General features: G+C 42.0%; 1 protein-coding gene across 1 annotated transcript; it reads right to left on the bottom strand.

Moving 5' to 3' along the window:
- Positions 1-12627: 12627 nt before the first annotated feature.
- On the bottom strand, positions 12628-17877 carry LOC114450335 (kidney mitochondrial carrier protein 1). Its single transcript, XM_028428369.1, has 9 exons — positions 17658-17877; positions 17389-17536; positions 17042-17136; positions 16705-16790; positions 15764-15859; positions 15554-15678; positions 14998-15121; positions 14174-14254; positions 12628-13698 (listed from the first exon to the last, which is right to left on the bottom strand). Exons 1-9 carry the CDS (start codon positions 17719-17721, stop codon positions 13657-13659), a joined length of 861 nt encoding a protein of 286 aa, XP_028284170.1. The 5' UTR covers positions 17722-17877; the 3' UTR covers positions 12628-13656.

Here is a 17877-nt window from a genome sequence, read left to right as displayed (position 1 = left end):
TAGGCAGCTGTAAAATGACTAAACCACAGCCCTCAGGCTATAGCCCAGTGTCCAGGCTGTAGAGCAAGACCAGGATGTTTAGTCGCCCCTAGGCCATCTTCCTCTCTTGTCCTTGGTTCTCTAATGGTCTAACGGTCTAATAGACATCAGCACAGTTATGTGTATTTCTACTGTCTAAGGATGTCATGACGTGTATCTGAGTGTGGTTTCATGCTCTTGTGGACGCTGCTGGTAGACATCACACATGGTGAGGTCACACAGGAGCAGAAAAACACATGTTGGAGTTCAGAGTTAAAATGAGAACATTTCTTATGATTGAAAGCACTGATAACATACTATCAGCTTTCACAGCGTGTGTGTCTGTGCTTTTGGTAACATTTTACAGATGTTAAATATCCATGTGGCCCTCTAGATCGAACATGTCTGCAGTGATTTAAAATGTCTGCTGGACTTTTCCTCTCCTCCTCCTTCCCTCGCTTCATGTCTCCTCCACACATGAACTCCTGCACGTCATGTATCCCTTCTTCCATCCTCTGTGTTCTTTCACCATAAAGATATCACACTGCCTGCCTCCCACATGCATTTATCATTTCTTTTTCACTCCCTCCTTTATGTAAGAAAAGATTCGTCTCTCTGTTGCAATCTTTGCTGCTCCCTGGAAAGTGTTTACTTGACATGTTGGCCTCACACTCATACACACACACACACACATAGCAGCACTGCTAGCGTTTCAGTCGGATACGCTTTCACCTTGGCCGGGGTCAGGATCATCGCCAAATCCGTGCAAAAGCTAATAATGTGGTCTCATCCGGTGGGAGACAGCAACGGGACGGTTATTCTGTGTCAACATGTTTTCTAGGCCTCACAGTGGAGCTATAAAGGATTCACTGTGAGGGAACGCAACTTTTCCTAATTCAGTTCCTCCCTCCGTCTCATTCTCTTCTGCTCCTCCTTTTACTAAAACCCTCACAGTAATTAAAGCGGTTAAAGTAATTATTACAGTACTCATCCCCCTAGCAGTAAAACTTAACGCATGATGGTCTTCACATGGTGTCAGCAGTGACAGAGAAGCTTAGAGCATGTAATAAGCCACAAAGGAGTCTCTCTCTTTCCCACAGTCAGCCATCAGGCTTTCACCTGTGTGTGCTTTCAGTGTGTTCTCCCCCCTTAGACATCTAATAAAACCAACATTATGGCCTTCTGTTTACTTTTAGTGTCAAACCAAATGTAAACATATGCTTTGATCAAGTTATAGGTAGTATATGCACTTACTATATGTGCGCACATTTCAGCTGGTTGCATGAACCAAATGTGCAGGGAGGTTTTAGAGAAGATGAAAAAGAACAATCCTCTATGCAGACGCACTGTGGAGCTCCTCCTTCATGCGCACTTGGAAGGAACTATATAAAAGTTGCAGCTGCATGTTATCTACAACTAAAATAAATGACTGGCTTTTTTTTATGTTGGTGACAGAAATCCAAATTTAACCCTACACATACCTTGTTGGCACCAAAGAGGTGCACTGACGAACTGACCATCATGTGTGGCAACATCTTTTTTTTTTTTTTGTGGCAGACTTCAGTGTAATATCTTGCTGTAAATCACTGACACTGACATCCACAGTCATGCCACCCACATGTCAAATGACATCTGGTGAGGCAGACACACTGTGTTGCTCCACATATGTGTTGGTATACTGACACTGTTCCAGTTTCAACTTCACGCCTGGGTGAAGAGCTCAGTTAGTGAGACTGAAACAGACCTGCAGATCTTCTGGGACTGAAGAAATACAAACCAAATGTTTGTACATTTTCTACATTCCTTCTGGGGTAGTTTATCGTGCTGAATGCATAAAGTATCAAGAACAGGCCTCTGATATTGATGTGCTTGTGCAAAAGCAGCTGTGCCCCAGTGTTCTTTTTAAAAGTCTAAAGATCTGTCTCTGGACAAAGGTTGTCTGGTTCTTTGGATTGATCTGAATATAAAAAGCGAGATTTGTACCGGAAATTTATCCTAATCTCTACACATGTGTATTAGATAAGAGATTATAAAGAATGGCAATCTTTACATTGAGTATGGCAGATTGCTTCCATGAAACAGTTGCACATTAGCTAAGCTATACTGCAGAGTCTTTATCATGTCAGACATCTGTGAGCGTGTACATTGTGGACCTTGTCACAGACACTATGACGCCATGAGTATCACGATACATAGTTACAATAACGTATTGTCATTGTTGTAAATAACAACGAGATTACATTACAGCATTATCAATAAATGAAAAACATAGAGTATAATGCAGTTATCAAGTGCAATCCCATAAAGTGTGGATGCCTATGAATGTAAACAGACACACTACAGGACCAGCATGTAACAAGTAAAGAATACACCGTACATTGTGTGTGAGAAATAACCAATATGTGTAGTGCTGTGTGTGCTGCAGCAATACAAAGTCCAGTTCACAGATATGGCTGTTGCAGAAGAATGGAGCATGATGGGTGAGAATTAAGTGGGTGGAGAGGGGAGGCAGTGCTCGTTTAGTCTGACTGCCTGGGGACAGGCTGTTGGCCATTCTGGTGGTTCTGGCTGGAAGGGATCTGTACCTTATTCCTGAGGGCAGCAGGTGGAACATACAGTGTGCTGGGTAGAACTGCTGTTTTTATGATGTTGTGTGTCCTACACAGGTAATGGGAGGACGTGTACGTCTTATTAATCTCTGGGAGGTCGGTCCCGATGATTTTACCAGTAGTTTTCACCGCCCTTTGGATTGCCTGCTTTCCTGCTTCAGTGCAGCTGGGGAACCACAGACCATAGGTTAGCACGCTCTATATGGCACAGCCTCTGGGGATGTTTGGCTCTCATTGCTGGGCCTTCCCTACAGCTGAGGGGGTGTTATTGCCCCAGGACAGATCCTCCGACACAGTCAGGCCCAGGAATTTATAGCTGGTCGCCCTCTCTTCTAGCTCTCTGTTAATGTAGAGGGGTGAGTGACTGGAATGGTTTGATTAACAAATGTCCACAATAATTTTTTTGTCTTTTTGATGTTTAGAGTCAGGTAATGTTTTTTACACCAGCCTGCCAGTAGTCCCACCTCCTCTCTGTATGCAGTCTCACTGTTGTTTGTTATGAGACCAAGCACAGTTGTGTCATCTGCAAATTTGATGATGTGATTAGAGGGGAAGGAGGAAGAAAATTCATGGGTTGTAAAGTGTGTAAAGAGCAGTGGACTGAGTTATTCAGTCCAAGGCTGCACCGCTTCAGCAAGAGTGTGTTTGGCAAGATCGTATCAAAAGCCGAACTAAAGTCAATAAAAAGCAGCTTTGCATAGGTGTCTTTGCGCTCCAGGTGTTCCAACAGTCAGTGAAGCACAACAGCAATGAAGTCTGGATCTGTATGGAGAAATTTCCGTGTTTTGGTTAAAGGGAAACGACTTTCCAGCATAGAGTGCTGTTTCAGTCAAACAGGGTTGCTGTCAAATGTTGTCACCAACCATCAGCTGTGACCAACACCTTGTTATTAGCTTAAACCAGATGTTTGTGGAGTGAAAGGATCTCTCATAGAAACACCAGCATGATCAGCACCTCTCTGTTGTGCCACTCTGTAGAATCTGTGTCACTCTGATCTGCACAGACTGGAAGTGATGAACAAACACTAAGTACTTTATCACTGGAATGAGGGCTTAATACCAAGATTGGTGATGCATGCCTCCCATTACAGCTCCTCTCTGCGAGGACACAAATCCACCATGGGAGTCACTCTGTGTATACATGTGTGTGTGTGTTTGTCCATTGCAGTGACAACTTGTACTTTCACTTGCTGTACATCTGCAGAGTGTACAGTATTACAGACCTTTGAGTTTGTGTGTGTGTGTGCAGAATACATCTGTAACAGAGAGAAAAAATAAAAGCCGACCTTTGTCATGGAGCTACATGCCCTGCAGGGGTTTTTTTTTCTTTTAACCCAATGAAGTCGCACAACCTCTGCTCCCTTTAATGTTTTTATTCTCGCTGGTGAGAGCACACGCTCTGTCCTGTTTGTGTCAGCTGCTGTGTTGACTGTGAGCTCATGAATTTTTCATTTATTATTTGGTTTGAGAGGGAAAGTAAAAAGAAACCATGCTGTCAGTCAGGGAGACACACTTTGTCCTGCAGGTTCAATTCATCTGCACATATTTATGCTGTATGAGGCAACACAAAAGCCAGTGCTAATGTACTTTGTCCCTACAGCCTGCATTGAATGAAGACATGCAAACCAGATAGATGCATCGACGTAGTTTCTTTTCCTTAAACATGTAGCTTTTCGTATGAAGGCAAATGTCTGTTTTTAGCAAAACTTTTACTGTTAAAAAAAGCTTTTTTAAATAACTAATCCTGAGTTTTTTCATCTTTACACAAAATATTTTGTTTGTTTCAGTGGGTTAGAAAAGGTGAAGCAGCATAGATTGTAATTTTAGCTCAACTCCTGAGGGATAAAGGCATGAATGTCCATCTTTTGCTGCATCTCCTTACATCCTTATAGAGATCTGGTGCGTTTAATCAACCGTGTTTGTGTGTAAGTAAGTGATTATTTATATTCACTAACTTACACACAAATACGATGGTTCCTGTTGCAATGGGAGTAGCTTGCCTTGTCACGTCATGTTTAATGTTGTGAAAAGGTAAGTTTTAACCTGAATCGTGTTTATTGCCATGTAAGTGAAGAGGTTTCACATTACTAGGAATTTGCCTTAGTGATTGGTGCACATAAAACATATAACAATTAAAGCGAAATAAGGTAAATAATGTAATCTAAAAGTAAGAGTATAAATTGACATGACATTACAGACATACAATGAACAGAACCGAACATGAGTAGTGGTTGTAATGGCAAACATAGACCCTGATATGAAAGAGTGTAACAGTGTAACAGGTACCACATGGATCGGTGAGGTGGTACTAGGTGTGCAAAGTAGTGCAAGATGGAAGTAAACAGTGCAAATAGTCATCATTGTGCAGTGACTATACTAAAGTGTCATTGTGAAGTGACAGTGCAGAGCAGTGTATTAATTACAGTTCAACAGTCCACAACAGCAGGGGGGAAGAAGCTGTTCTTGTGATGTGAGGTTCTGGTTCTTCTGGAACCTCCTGCCTGAAGGAAGTGGCTCAAAGAGTCCACGTCCAGTGTGAGAAGGGTCAGCTGTGATCCGATCATGACCTTTTCCTCAACCTAACCAAGTAGTTGCAACTCAGTCATCATAGTCATAGTCATCCATCCATCCATATTACTAAACCCACTTTGTCCTGCACCACCTTCCAGACATAGTGACATATCATTTTAAACTGGTTGTTTTATGGACACTAACTTTTCTTCAGGACAGGCAGCATTAATGTCAAACTGATGCACATCAGTTGGAATAGTTTATTAATTTGCACCACTTTGCATCACATATTTTAATGTTTTGTTTCATGCATCATTTTCATGACAGCCACAACGATTTATACAACTTTACAATGGAAACAATACCACATACACCACCCGTCCTCCTACCTGATGTGAATTTATATCATGGCGGGGAAAGATGCCCCTGCATCCATAACACACGTCAATACACAATGAGAAACATTCTATTGTGTTATTTGTGTGTGATATGCTGAAACTAATCTTTCTTTAAATGTCCATTTGAGCACTACAACTATCGTAACAGGAAGGAAGGTCCTGCATCCTGCTGTATAGGCTTTTATATAGTTTTAGCTCCCCACTTAAATAACACTTTGCAGGCAGGGTGCATGACAGATTGAGCTTTGTGTGTGTCCTTGTGTGTATGTCTTTAAACAATAAAGTGCCCCCACTGTGTGAGCAGAGGTCACTCGGCTAAGCTTTCCGAGGACATGCTTGTGGGATTTTAATTGGTGCTGTGACCTTATATTGGCAAACACTTCCAAGAAATCCAGTTACTAAACTGTCAGAGTTTGTGTCGCTGTGAAGGATTTTGGAGTTGTGTAGCTCTCAGGAGGAGACAGTTGCAACACAGGCAAAGAGATTCATTTTGAATGCCTCCTATTAATCAGCACAAATCTGATCTTTTTTTCTGTGTCACATGATTTTTGTTTTTTGTTTTATGTGACTGCTGATATTTATTCAAAGATGTCCACATAGTTAATCAAATAAATAGACTATCTGGGGAGTGATCAGAAGATGGTTTCTCAAGATTTTGGGGTTTTGTTTGAAATGTGAGTTTTCTGTGTCGGACTGGAGCAGAGAGGAAAGGGGGGGGGTGATGGTCCTCTCACCTCTGCCAGTCTGCAAAGACAGTGGAGCAATTGTTCCCTCAGCAGATTACTGTGTGATACGAAGCCTCATGCTTTTAGAAGACATGTGACTCTTATTGAGACAGGAGAAGAGTTGCACTGTATCTCTGTTTCTCCATCTGTGTCTGCTCTGTGTGTATTATTACTGATCAGTGCCTGGCCTACTTGACTCATTTGACACGGTGAGGTGAACTCACGGTCGAACCTATAAAGCCACACACAAAAAAAGCAGTAAGAGCAGGATGAACTGTGTCTTTAGAATTCACTCTCTGTTGCAAATATAAAATCCTTTAGGATGCTGACCTGATGGAACGCAGGCGCCTGCTTATCTAGGCAAAAAAACATGATTCACACTGCAAGTATTAAGACTGTAGGAGCATCAGCACACAGAGGAAGCCATCAGACTCTTTGCAAATATGGGTCAGTTTGAATTTAGCTTTCAGTCTACAGATTTGAGGACTGTAAAGGCCAAAGCATGTGATTCAGATCATTTAGTGGCCAGCAGTACAGATAATAAGCTAGAACATAAACTGATGCATTTCCATGACAACTGACCTACATCCTGCTGCTGATGAGGGCCTAAAGATTTCAAGCCATTACAGCAATCTGAGACTACATGAGAAATAATATTATTAATAATAATATTAATGAAACTAGTGAACATCACCTTGTGATTTATGACAATGATTAAACATAAGCCGTAATAACACAGATGGTTAAGGTGACTTGATGGCTATTGGAGAAAAGAAATTGAATTATATATTATATATATATGAAATAAATGTCATTAGGCAAACACATTGGTTTACTGAGTCCATGACCCCCTGAGACATTTGCACTAGAAGAGGCTGGTTTGTAACAGAGAGGCATGCAACCAATGAAAAGACTGTCTTTACTTCTAGGCCTTATTAGTCTGCTGATTTATTTCTTCTTTTAGTACAGGAACAGTACATAAATACAGGAAGCAGTCCCTCTCTGTGGTTAAAGTAGCTTGGTGGTTTTAAAATTCCAAAGAACAAAATGTGAATGTTAAATCTGGTGCACGCAGAGCAGGAAGAGAGCAACCAACCAGCCAACTCTACGTGCAGGGGCGCCTCGTAGGGTTGGCTGATGTTTTTAGCGTTTTATAGCTTCCACAGATGATTCATATTCTTCGTTTTAAAGCGAAACTGCCGAACTAATCAGTTGCTATCGGATTGTAAAGAGAAGTTACACTAATTTAACAAAAAGTGCATCAGAATGAAATCTCCTACCATACCTGTAAATCTCTGACTTAAGTTTCAGCTGTATCCTGGCTGTAATGTACTGTAACAAGCTTGTGTATGTGAAATCCATCCTGAGAGAACATTAACTGATTCTGTACCTCATCAGTAAATGTATATAATGCATTTTTTGCAGCTGTCACCCATAGACATAGTGTTATAAAGATGTAAAAATAGTTAAGATAAACAGCACAGAAATAAAGTCTTACATTACAAGACTTTCATTAAGACCCTGAATGACATCATCTAGACCTAGTGGTGATGGAGAGGAGCTGGATGAAGGGGAGGACCAGAAGCTGACCTGGCCTGAACTTCTGACTGGTGGAGCCTGGGGGTGGAGGAGGGCTGAGGGTTCAATCTGAAAGGATTAACCCTGACAGTGGAGAGATCATGTTTTAAATTTTACACATGAATGTGATTGGCTGCATGAGCAAGGACATGGTCACTGATAGGAGAAGGAAGTGCTTCTATTAATCAGCTGACTAGAGCATAGAAAGGGAAGAGAGTAAAAGGAAGTATGAAGAGGAAGGGAGGAGAGAGTTAATAGGAGAAGAGGGAGGAGGGAGTGACCCAGGAAGCTGGCTGTGATAGTCAGAAATAATATAGAAGGTCTTCCTGCTTGAACTTTCGCTAGGCTCCATAAGTATTTTTCCAAAAATATGTTTAGTTTTAGCTTGATGTCTTTTATTGATCTCAGCAGGTATAGTTATTTTTGTCAGGCGAGACCTTTAAATACAGCGTCATGTATCACATGGATGCTACAGTGTAGTTCAGACTATTGGGGCTGCAAATCTAAAATGAAGAAAAATGCTCAAAAATACAGTTTTTCATTAAGATGTTGCAAAAGATTGGAGAGAATTTCACCAGGGAGTGAAACAGAAGACCAGGAAAGACAGAGAAGGACACAAATAGACCACTGATAGGAGATGAAGACAAAAGACATCATTTAGCACCGCATGCTGCTCTCCCTCTCTGTCAGAACCCCTTTACCACCATGTGAAATGTTCCAAACCCACCACGGCCCGTCACCTGTTGACCACACATTGACATGAAAAGCTGCAACTGATTTTTAAGCTTCTTATACTGTTTCTTTCTCGTGTTTGTATGAGATGTGGGCTGAATGTATATATTGCACCTTCACAGACTGTTCTCAAGTCAAATTATCAGGACCAATAACCCCGCTTCTCACAGCTCATTTGTGTCTGGAGTCCTTGGCACAGCGGCTGACAACCACTGTCTTAGAGGCTTCATATGGATGATAATTGGAGCACAGCAGAGAATCAGGACATGAGTTGCATCCTCTCCTCTCTCCTACCGATCCCCTCTCCTCCTGTCATCTTCTATTCTCTTTCTTCATTCTCTCATCCTGGCTTCCACAGATGAGTTCCAACAAAGTTTCCTCCACATCTCCCTGTTGACTCCGTCAAACATCTCTTTCCATCAGTTCATTTTTATCCCAATTCCCCACCTTAGTCTTTCACTTCTCCCACCCACTTTATCCTCCATCCTATCCTCCTCCTGTTTTTTTTAAAGGGGCCAAAGCCAGAGGTAAAGAAGTGGAGAACAGCAGCTATATGTATGTGGGAGGGCTCCTGTGTCAGCCTGCAATCCCACTAACGCCAATAACACACATCAGAGTCCTGTGTGTGTGTGTGTTTGTGTGGATTGTGCATGCTTTGCCTGTTGTGCCTGAGGGCAAGGAATTTTAAATCAGGCGTCCAAGGAAACTGATACCGTTGAATATTTGAATATTTATTCCTTATCAGAAGCTGGGATATTAATGAGGGAGCTGTGACTGAGCGGGTTAGGGAGAAAGAGAGAGACAGAGTCTGGCGGCTGGGGACAGGCAGATGGTGTGTTTACTCCTTCTGTTTGCATGTCTTAGCAGGAGGAAAGCTCATGAGCTCTGCCTAGTGTTTATCCCCTGGAATTACATAAGAATGAACATATCTGACAAGGACTTAGTGACGGTATGATGGCAGCCTTTCCTGCTCATTTGCAGTCTAGTCATTTTTGTGTGTCCAATTATAGTGCTGTATGTATAGTGCTTAAATGTAGCAGCAATGCTTCACAGACACACTAAATCATTTGCAGAGTAAAAAATATCAATGACAGCAGCAGGTTAGCTAATCCTAACTTAACCTGGCTGAGAAAACAACAATGTATCAACTTTACTCACAATTTTTCAGACTATCAAACAAATGAGGTGTAATTGTGTAAAATTGTACAACAAATGAATTTTTCTTCCTTTGGCAAGCCCTGTTTCTGTCTCTTTCCAGGCTTTATTCTGTAGCCTAACAAATCTCCTGGCTGCAGGTCTAACACCCAGACCCACTTTCAATCGTCTTATCTAACTTTGTACAATAAAAGGGATAAGCATACTCCCAAAATGTCAAATTGTTCTTTTCAAAACACACTCAAAGGTCATTCAACTTTTATACATTTTTCAAAGTAAATAAAAGAGGCGTCAAGTGACACAACTTAACTTTCGCTGACTCTTGGAGAATCAAAGAAGGCAGCATGTGGAACAAATCTCCCCTCACTTTATCTCCTTTAACATTCACTCTGTTGGCCTGTTCCCATCTTAATGGAACAATGGAGCAGCATTACCAGCGGCTCATCCTTGTGATCCTGTCTCCCTGGGGTCCCAGTCCCCTTCCAGTGTTGTGTAAATGTAGGTCGACTGTACTGTGATTAGTGGGTCTGTTGTTTGTCTGGATAAGGAGTTTCAGTAAACATGGATTGTCGACACAGGGTGTAACTGGATGAGAAACTTGGGGCACCTTTCTCAGTTTGTGAGTTGATGATAGAAAATGTGATGTAAAGTAACAATAAAAACATAGAAATGCATTTTTTGCATGTCAAAGTGGGAACAGTTTGTGTACTGGTGAAAAAAAAAACCAAGAGGTGTGTGTGCACTGAATGAATATTTATGTCTCCTTTCAGGTGCGTCCTATAGTGTTGTGATATATTGTGTACACACTAAATTAAACACTACAATTTGCATATTCCAATCAGATCATACTAATAAATGTGCACAGACTGTCTGAAAAAGTGTTTGACACTAATGGTTCATCCCCCTGTGCTAAGGAACAAAGATGGCAGCCATTGAGTGTGAAAAGCGTCCGTCGTGTCACATGCATGTTAAACTGTTAAGAGTTATACTTCACACTCTCAATCACCAACAATTCTTCCAACAGGTCCTTAGCTTAGCTTAGCATCAATGTTACACACCTGGAAGCAGCCACATAGCAAGCAAACCATGAACATGAATATTAGTTTAACAGGCCTGCATAGAACTATTTTCACTGTAAACTGGTGACTTGTTGTCTAATTGTTTTGATTGATTTTGTGCTCATTGAACATATTCTATCTGTTCACTCCTGCTGTATTTAGCACACAGACATAAAAGTATAATTATTATCTACTTTTGTCAGAATAGTGAATAAATGTGTTTTCCAAAGCTTTTTCAAAGCTCTTTACATTTTATTATCTTCCAGCAGGGCCTCAGAGGGATTTTCCTCAAAATGTACAATACAATCATCTCAGTTCCTAAAGCATCATATGACATCTTTGAAGGATCTCTCCCCCCTGCCTTGTTTGAAATCCTCACTTTGTCAGCTTGTTCTTCACGCATAGCTGTGCAATTTATCACAAATATTTACTACAGGCGCAGTTTTAAATGACAGAAAGCTGCACATCGTCTGCACATAGCCCCCTAAATAAGGTGTTTTCAGGCCAAATCTGTGGCCTGCTAAGAGTGTATTTTCAGCAGGGGGAAAAAAGTAATTCATTTTACTTAAACTAAATAGCCAGGCATCTTTTGAGCGTTAAGGAAAAAGCTCCTTGTCCCATATCTCAAATGCAATTCTGAGCAAAAAAAATATAAAAGGCAATAGCTCTGTGCTTTCTTTCTTTGTCAGCACTGCAGAGCCTAGGAGCAGCTCACTCCTTGTTTCAAATGGATCAACCGACTATGATCCTTTTTTTTCCTTGTCTACATTTCCATCCGCTTGTGCAATATCCGTCTATTTATTTGTGTGCGTGTGTGTATGTTGCAGCATTTTCATCTGAGAAACGGCTGAAAGAACAAAAAAAAAGAAAAACAAGGACAGAAACAGGGCAGGGTGTTTGGAGTGGAGCAGAGCCTTATCCCTCTGACACAAAAGCTCACTCTGATCCCTGGAACACAATGGAACCAGCCGAATGTACCCTTAGGCCAAGCAGCAAATAATACCCATAATGTAGCATGTCTGTGACTGCTGGAATCCCCTGTGGCCATACTTGTCCAGTATGTAGAGGACTGTGCCAGGGACATGATGCCAGGCAGCACACTATACTGCCAACTTATAGATGCCAAATCTCGGCACGAGCCACACGTTATTCTTATTCTCCTTGATCCAGTGCTCCTTATGGACAGTGTGGGACCATCCTCTCCTGGATCTGACAAAGATATCAGCTGGTGTTGCACTGCTGTGCGCCCCTTTGTGTCTGTGCTGTACGTGTCCTGTTGATACTGTACACAAGCTCCACCATCACGCTCTACTTGGAACTGAGTTATTCCACACAACCATGCTCCGTCACACCACCAACAACATGGCAATGCGACACATGGTGGCTTAGATGAAGCAGATACAACAATAACGGCTCTCACACAAGTAATAAGTCCCACGGTGATGCTCCCTAAATAAAACAGCGAGGCACAGATCCACACAGAGACTGCAACACTTCCCTCTCTTCTCCCTTGAGCTCTTATTTTGTCCTCAAAAAGCTCTGATGAAGGAAAACTGGGAATTTACCCCACAGAAATAAAACAATTAAATCTTAGATTCCCCTGAATCATTCATAAGTTTGTGAGATGCTGTGTGATTGTGTGTGTGTGTTTGAAAGAAACGGGCATTCCCTCTGAAACACAACTGTGCTAGATTCTTGGCCTCAGAGTTGTGGGCTGGGAATTGGGAAAAAAGTCATAAACAGCTATTGGTGTTTTTTTTAACTGGGTCGAGTAGAGGTGTCTAAGCATGTGGTGCGGCTCCACAGCGCCACCATGTGGTGTCTGCACAGAATAACACTTGACATATTTGACATTTTCCCCTTTAATGTCAAACATACAGGAATCCAGCAGCATTTGTATCAACATAAAAACGATAGCAAAATTACACTTTGGCAGCAGTGACAGCTCACACACACCTCATAATGAAAGCTCCCAGACAGGCATGCAGTTATATGAAAATATACTTTTAGATTAGGCATCAAGCACCTAATCTGCCCAATCTGAACCCAGAAGTGTGTGGAGCATAATATGCAGGTTTACATAACTTTTCACTCACCTACATGCTAACATAAGAATGCAGAGCACAATGTCAACCTCCCCAGCTGCCCAAGGTTATATTTACTGTCTGCACATTCAAGCATGATGGACCTCACTACATACACACAACACTACACTGGTTTTCAGGCTGTTGATGTAACTGCTGTCCACTACAGTACACCTATATATGTATATATACCTAATAGTGCAAGCAAGAAAGCACTTCTGCGCATACACACACTTCTTTTACACCCAATCATTGTCTAGATTTAGTAACTTCACACATCTATGCTTTCAAAAAGGGAATGGTATACCGGTAATCAGCTGCTATCCAACATTCTCAGTCCTTATGCAGCTCCCACGAACAAAGGCACTCGCTCGACTTAGAGAGTACTTCAAGTGTGATGCCTGCAAGCCTGCAAACTTGCGTGCGTTTTCCTTGTGACATAAAATCCAGTTTATAATTGAACTAAACATGTGTCTGGGACTGATACATCCTAAATGTATTTCCAGTGAGATGAATCCGAGGGGCCAGTAAATTAAATGAGCAGTTAAGCCTAAAGTAGCATATGGATGAGTGCATGTCACAGACTCCACACTTCAGTTTCAGGCGACATGTAGCCCTAACAGGAATCAGGCAAATTCTCCTTCCCGCCAGCCCTTAACATACATCTACATCTGTGTACCCCCTTCCCCTGCTGGTTCCATCAACATCCAGCCGTTCCTGATTTTGGTCCTTGCAGCTCGCCTTGGAGCGTTTCCTCATATTCGTCTCTTCTTTGCTGTGGCGCTCACGTCACACATTGATGTTTTTCAGCTGCTCATACGTAAGGAAGAACTGAGAACAGAGTAAAGGAACATAGGCAGAGAGGAGTGGAATGTTGGGGTTTTCTGTAACTTTTAACTCAAAGCCTCCTTTGCTACATTTCCTTGTTACCTCAGTCTGAAACAAGACAATAATCTCATTATACGTTTCAAGCCTGGGTGGAGAGCGATGAATATCTGCAGCTCATGCCTTTTCCTGCTCAATCATCTTTAATCAGATCTTAGGACTTTCATATAGTTCATTGTTCCCCCTCTCCTCACATAGCCCCTCCAACCACAGGCAATGGGGTAATAAGGCAGTGGTTCCATAAAGTTACATAAAAGAATTAGGCAGTATTAAACTGAGCTTTCTTCCAGGAAAGAATGCTGTACGTCACTGAAGGTGTAACAGAAGTTTTTCCCTGCTGATTTCTCAGCATCAGACAATGTTGCATCACCGAGCACATATGTAAACAGACCGGTGCATTAATGAGTTGGTTAAAGGATACAATGATGTTCCACGGTCCCAGGCGGAGCCAGTTGGGAAAGAAACCTTTGTAGAGGGCCATGAAGCCCTCGGAGCGCCACGTCTGTAAAAAAAAAAAAAAAAAAAAAAAAAAAAAAAACAATATTAATAAAACAACACATACTAAAAACCCATTTGATCTCAATGTCCTCTGATGATCCTTGTTAAAGTCCTCTCTAGGCCTTTTTTAGCTGGGACTGGGAATCATACAGCGTTATATTTTATTTATTTATTTATATTTTATATCTCCATATTTGATGAATTATTTAACATCACAGGGCAAAATCAATTTAGCCTTACTTTAGATTATTTACCTTAATTTTATCTTATTCCATGTTAATTATTATATGTTCTTATGTATGCACCAATCACTAAGGCAAATTCCTAGTAATGTGAATCCCCTTCACTTACATGGCAATAAACACGATTCTGATTCTGATATGAACACATAATGGTACTTTATATGGCAACATTATGCTGACTATTAAGTGAAAGATTTGGAAAGTGTTGGCTGCAATAAAACATGTTTACACCTCACTGCAAACCCACTAACCCTAACAGGCACTCACTCTCAGGTCAAATGGTACAGCAGTCACAGGCATTTTTCTGGATTCTGATTAGCAGTAATATAAACAGACACTGGGCAAACATGCTAATTTTAGTCCATTAGAAATGAAGAACATCCTCATGCTGCTTTTTTCACTGTAGTAAAAACCCTTGTTACAGACTGTATGCCCAGAGTAAGTTGCTTTCACGTTATAACAGTAACAAGTAAACAGTGATCCTCATTCACTTGTTGTGACTGACCTGCAGTAAACAGTCCAGAGTTCCCTGGTACAGTGCTCCTCCTCTTTGGTTCATCATACGTGTCCGGACTACATCCACTGGATTTGAGGCCAAAGCCCCGGCCAGGCCACACAAGAAGCTGGACCTGTAGACCGCAAGCCCAAATGTTTATTTTCCTAACAACACCACAGTCATTGCTGAGGCAGGTGTGTGTGTGCACTGCTGCCATTAATATAAGCAGAAAATATTTTAGAGTGTATCCAAACACACACAGGAAATCTGCAGCTATGAATACACTAAAATGTTTGGCTGGAGTACAAACTCAGCACCAACTCACCTCTCTGTGCATATCTAGAAATTACCATGCTGCATTTAAGATGTTTTTTTATCACAGGGTCTTTGAACTTGACCTTAAATGTGTCACTGGCTTTTCAAACTAAGTACATGTCTGCGTCCTTACTTTTCAGGCTTGTAATCATCTGATGTTATAAAATAAGACTTGACCCGATAGCAATTTCCTTCCAGTCATAATATTACATCACATGTTAGACAGAAGGGGTGTCTCCACGATACTCACAAGAAGTGTGTGTACACCGTGTCCCCCATGTAACCAGACAGGATCAGGTGCTTCTTGGTTATATCATAGACCGGTAGCTCGACCCCGACCACAATGGCCGCCCTCTGAGCTGTGAGAGAGACACCCTGGTGCAGAGGGAGAAAAAGGAAGATTTGAGTCTGCAGTATGTGACAGCATTGTAGTAAGCACATATGTTTAGGTTTTGTGTACCTTCCACAGTCCTCTTGTTCCCTCCTCCTGATAGATGTTGATGAAGTTGCCCATCATACTGCCCTGGATCACATTTCCCTGAGCCTGCATGCGGATCTAGGAGACCAGAGAGAGAGAGAGAGAGAGGTAGCTGAACTTGAAACAATTGTGGTAGGTTCACCAAAGCCAAACATGGGGGTGTATTAGTGGGCTCTCATTGGAATGCAAAGGCAAAAAAAGGCAGTCTGGACTTTTGGCAGGCTCGATGCTCTAAAGCATTCTCTCTATCAGTGATTCCCAGAATCCTCCAGCTCATACTTGGCTTGCTTTGATTCATAATCACTGCTGTTAAAATATCAGTTTCATTTCCTGGCTCTGTGATGCCTAGGTGGGTACAGCAAGAACAGGTCATCACAAAAACACAATGTTCCAAACCTGCAGCTGAGTGTATTAGTCTGTTAACCCTTAATAAGCACACACTGCCGAAAGGAGGTTATTAAGGAGGCATGGTGAAAAGCAGCCGGGTAAAACATTACGACTTCAGATAAGAACTCCACGTCACAGACCTGTATCATTTACAGAACACTATGTTAAGCCTTTGAGATTTCAGTCTATAAATAATCTACAAGTGGGGGGTCTTATTAGCACCCTGATACACTTCACTCCACTAGGCACGCCACCAAAAGAACACACCCACAGACTGGAGCTGGAACTTTCTCCTAGAAAGGGCACAATAATAATCCCACAAGTGTACAATAATGATTTAAAAAATGTTTGGCTTCCAAAAAACAAGCCTGAATAATTACAGCTGTGTACACAACAAAACAAATACCAAACTAAAAGCAGACAGCTGTCCATGCACGCCACAGTCATTTAAACCTGTCAGAGCTGTGCCACTGGTTCAAACTGTAATCTTTCCTCAACACAACTTTGTGTTGATGTGTGTGTGTGAACATATCTACCTTCAACACATCAGTCGGGTTGGCAATGGAGGAAGAGATGACACCAGACAGAACGCCACATATCACATTAGTCAGCAGGGTCTCATCTGAAAGGAGAGAAGAGTGGGAGGCAGACTGTAACTGTGAGCAAGCAGATCTGATACAGTGCAGACAGTTGCAGTTTACTTTCACTGCAGCCACTTACAATGAGCTCTAATAATGAGAACATGAGGAGGCATGTTTAAGTAGGTCACACAGACACACAGCTGTGTCTCATCTGTAACCTTCAGGAGGAATGTGCACATGTTGACCTGTGAACATGAACAACAGGTTGCTGTCATAAATGTGTGTGACCTACCCTCTGGTCTGTCCACTAGTAGTCGTTTGAAGCTCTGGTATGTGCCAATTTTTATGGTCCCATAGGAGGCCTGGCGCAGCATGGCAGGAGCAATTCTGCAAAAATCAAATTCAATTTTCAAACTTTGTTTGCTGAAAACAAAGAACGCCCTCCATAGTCACAGTGGCCATCTAAAACAGACTCCCTTATTTTGGGGTGGGGGTGGGTCAATGGCTGTTAGAAAAATAAGAAAAGGCAGAAAAGAAGGAGTGTAAACATTGAGCTCAAACAGTTGTGTAGTTAGGAGTAGTGTGTGTTGATATATATATAGACACCACATCATACATGTGTAAATCCACTATACCGACCCAGAGTACAGCGCCCAGAGCCCCTCCTCTCTTCCTATCCTCATTATAGCATGGAGCATGCCTCTGTAGCGGATCTCTCGGTACTTGATGTCGCCTACTTGTCCTTGGACTTGCAGTCTGGTCTTGGCTAGGTCGATTGGAAAGGTCCCTGTAACACATATGCGTTCTTTTAACACTGTAATTTAAAATTAGGATTTAAATAATTAACAGTAATCCCCCAGCAGCAGCAGCAGCAGCACGGCCTCACCGGCTCCCCAAGCATCACTCACCGCATTCCGCCGTCACAGAAGCCAGCCCGCCGAAAACAAAAGGCTTCCAGTTGACGGTGGACATTTTTTCCCGTCGAGTAGCGAACGAGTCACGGTGAGAAGCAGGCGGTGGACAGGCAATGAGACGGACGGGGTAGGAAAATATCTAGCCTTCTTTCAGACGGTTTACGTTTCAATCTGTGCCGCCGGCGTTTGTGCAGACCAGCCCCACGTCCCTCCT

Source organism: Parambassis ranga, chromosome 17 (assembly GCF_900634625.1).
Source record: "Parambassis ranga chromosome 17, fParRan2.1, whole genome shotgun sequence".
NCBI lineage: Eukaryota > Metazoa > Chordata > Actinopteri > Ambassidae > Parambassis > Parambassis ranga.
Note: the sequence above shows the minus strand (reverse complement) of the source record. Positions and strands in the feature narration are given on the sequence as shown.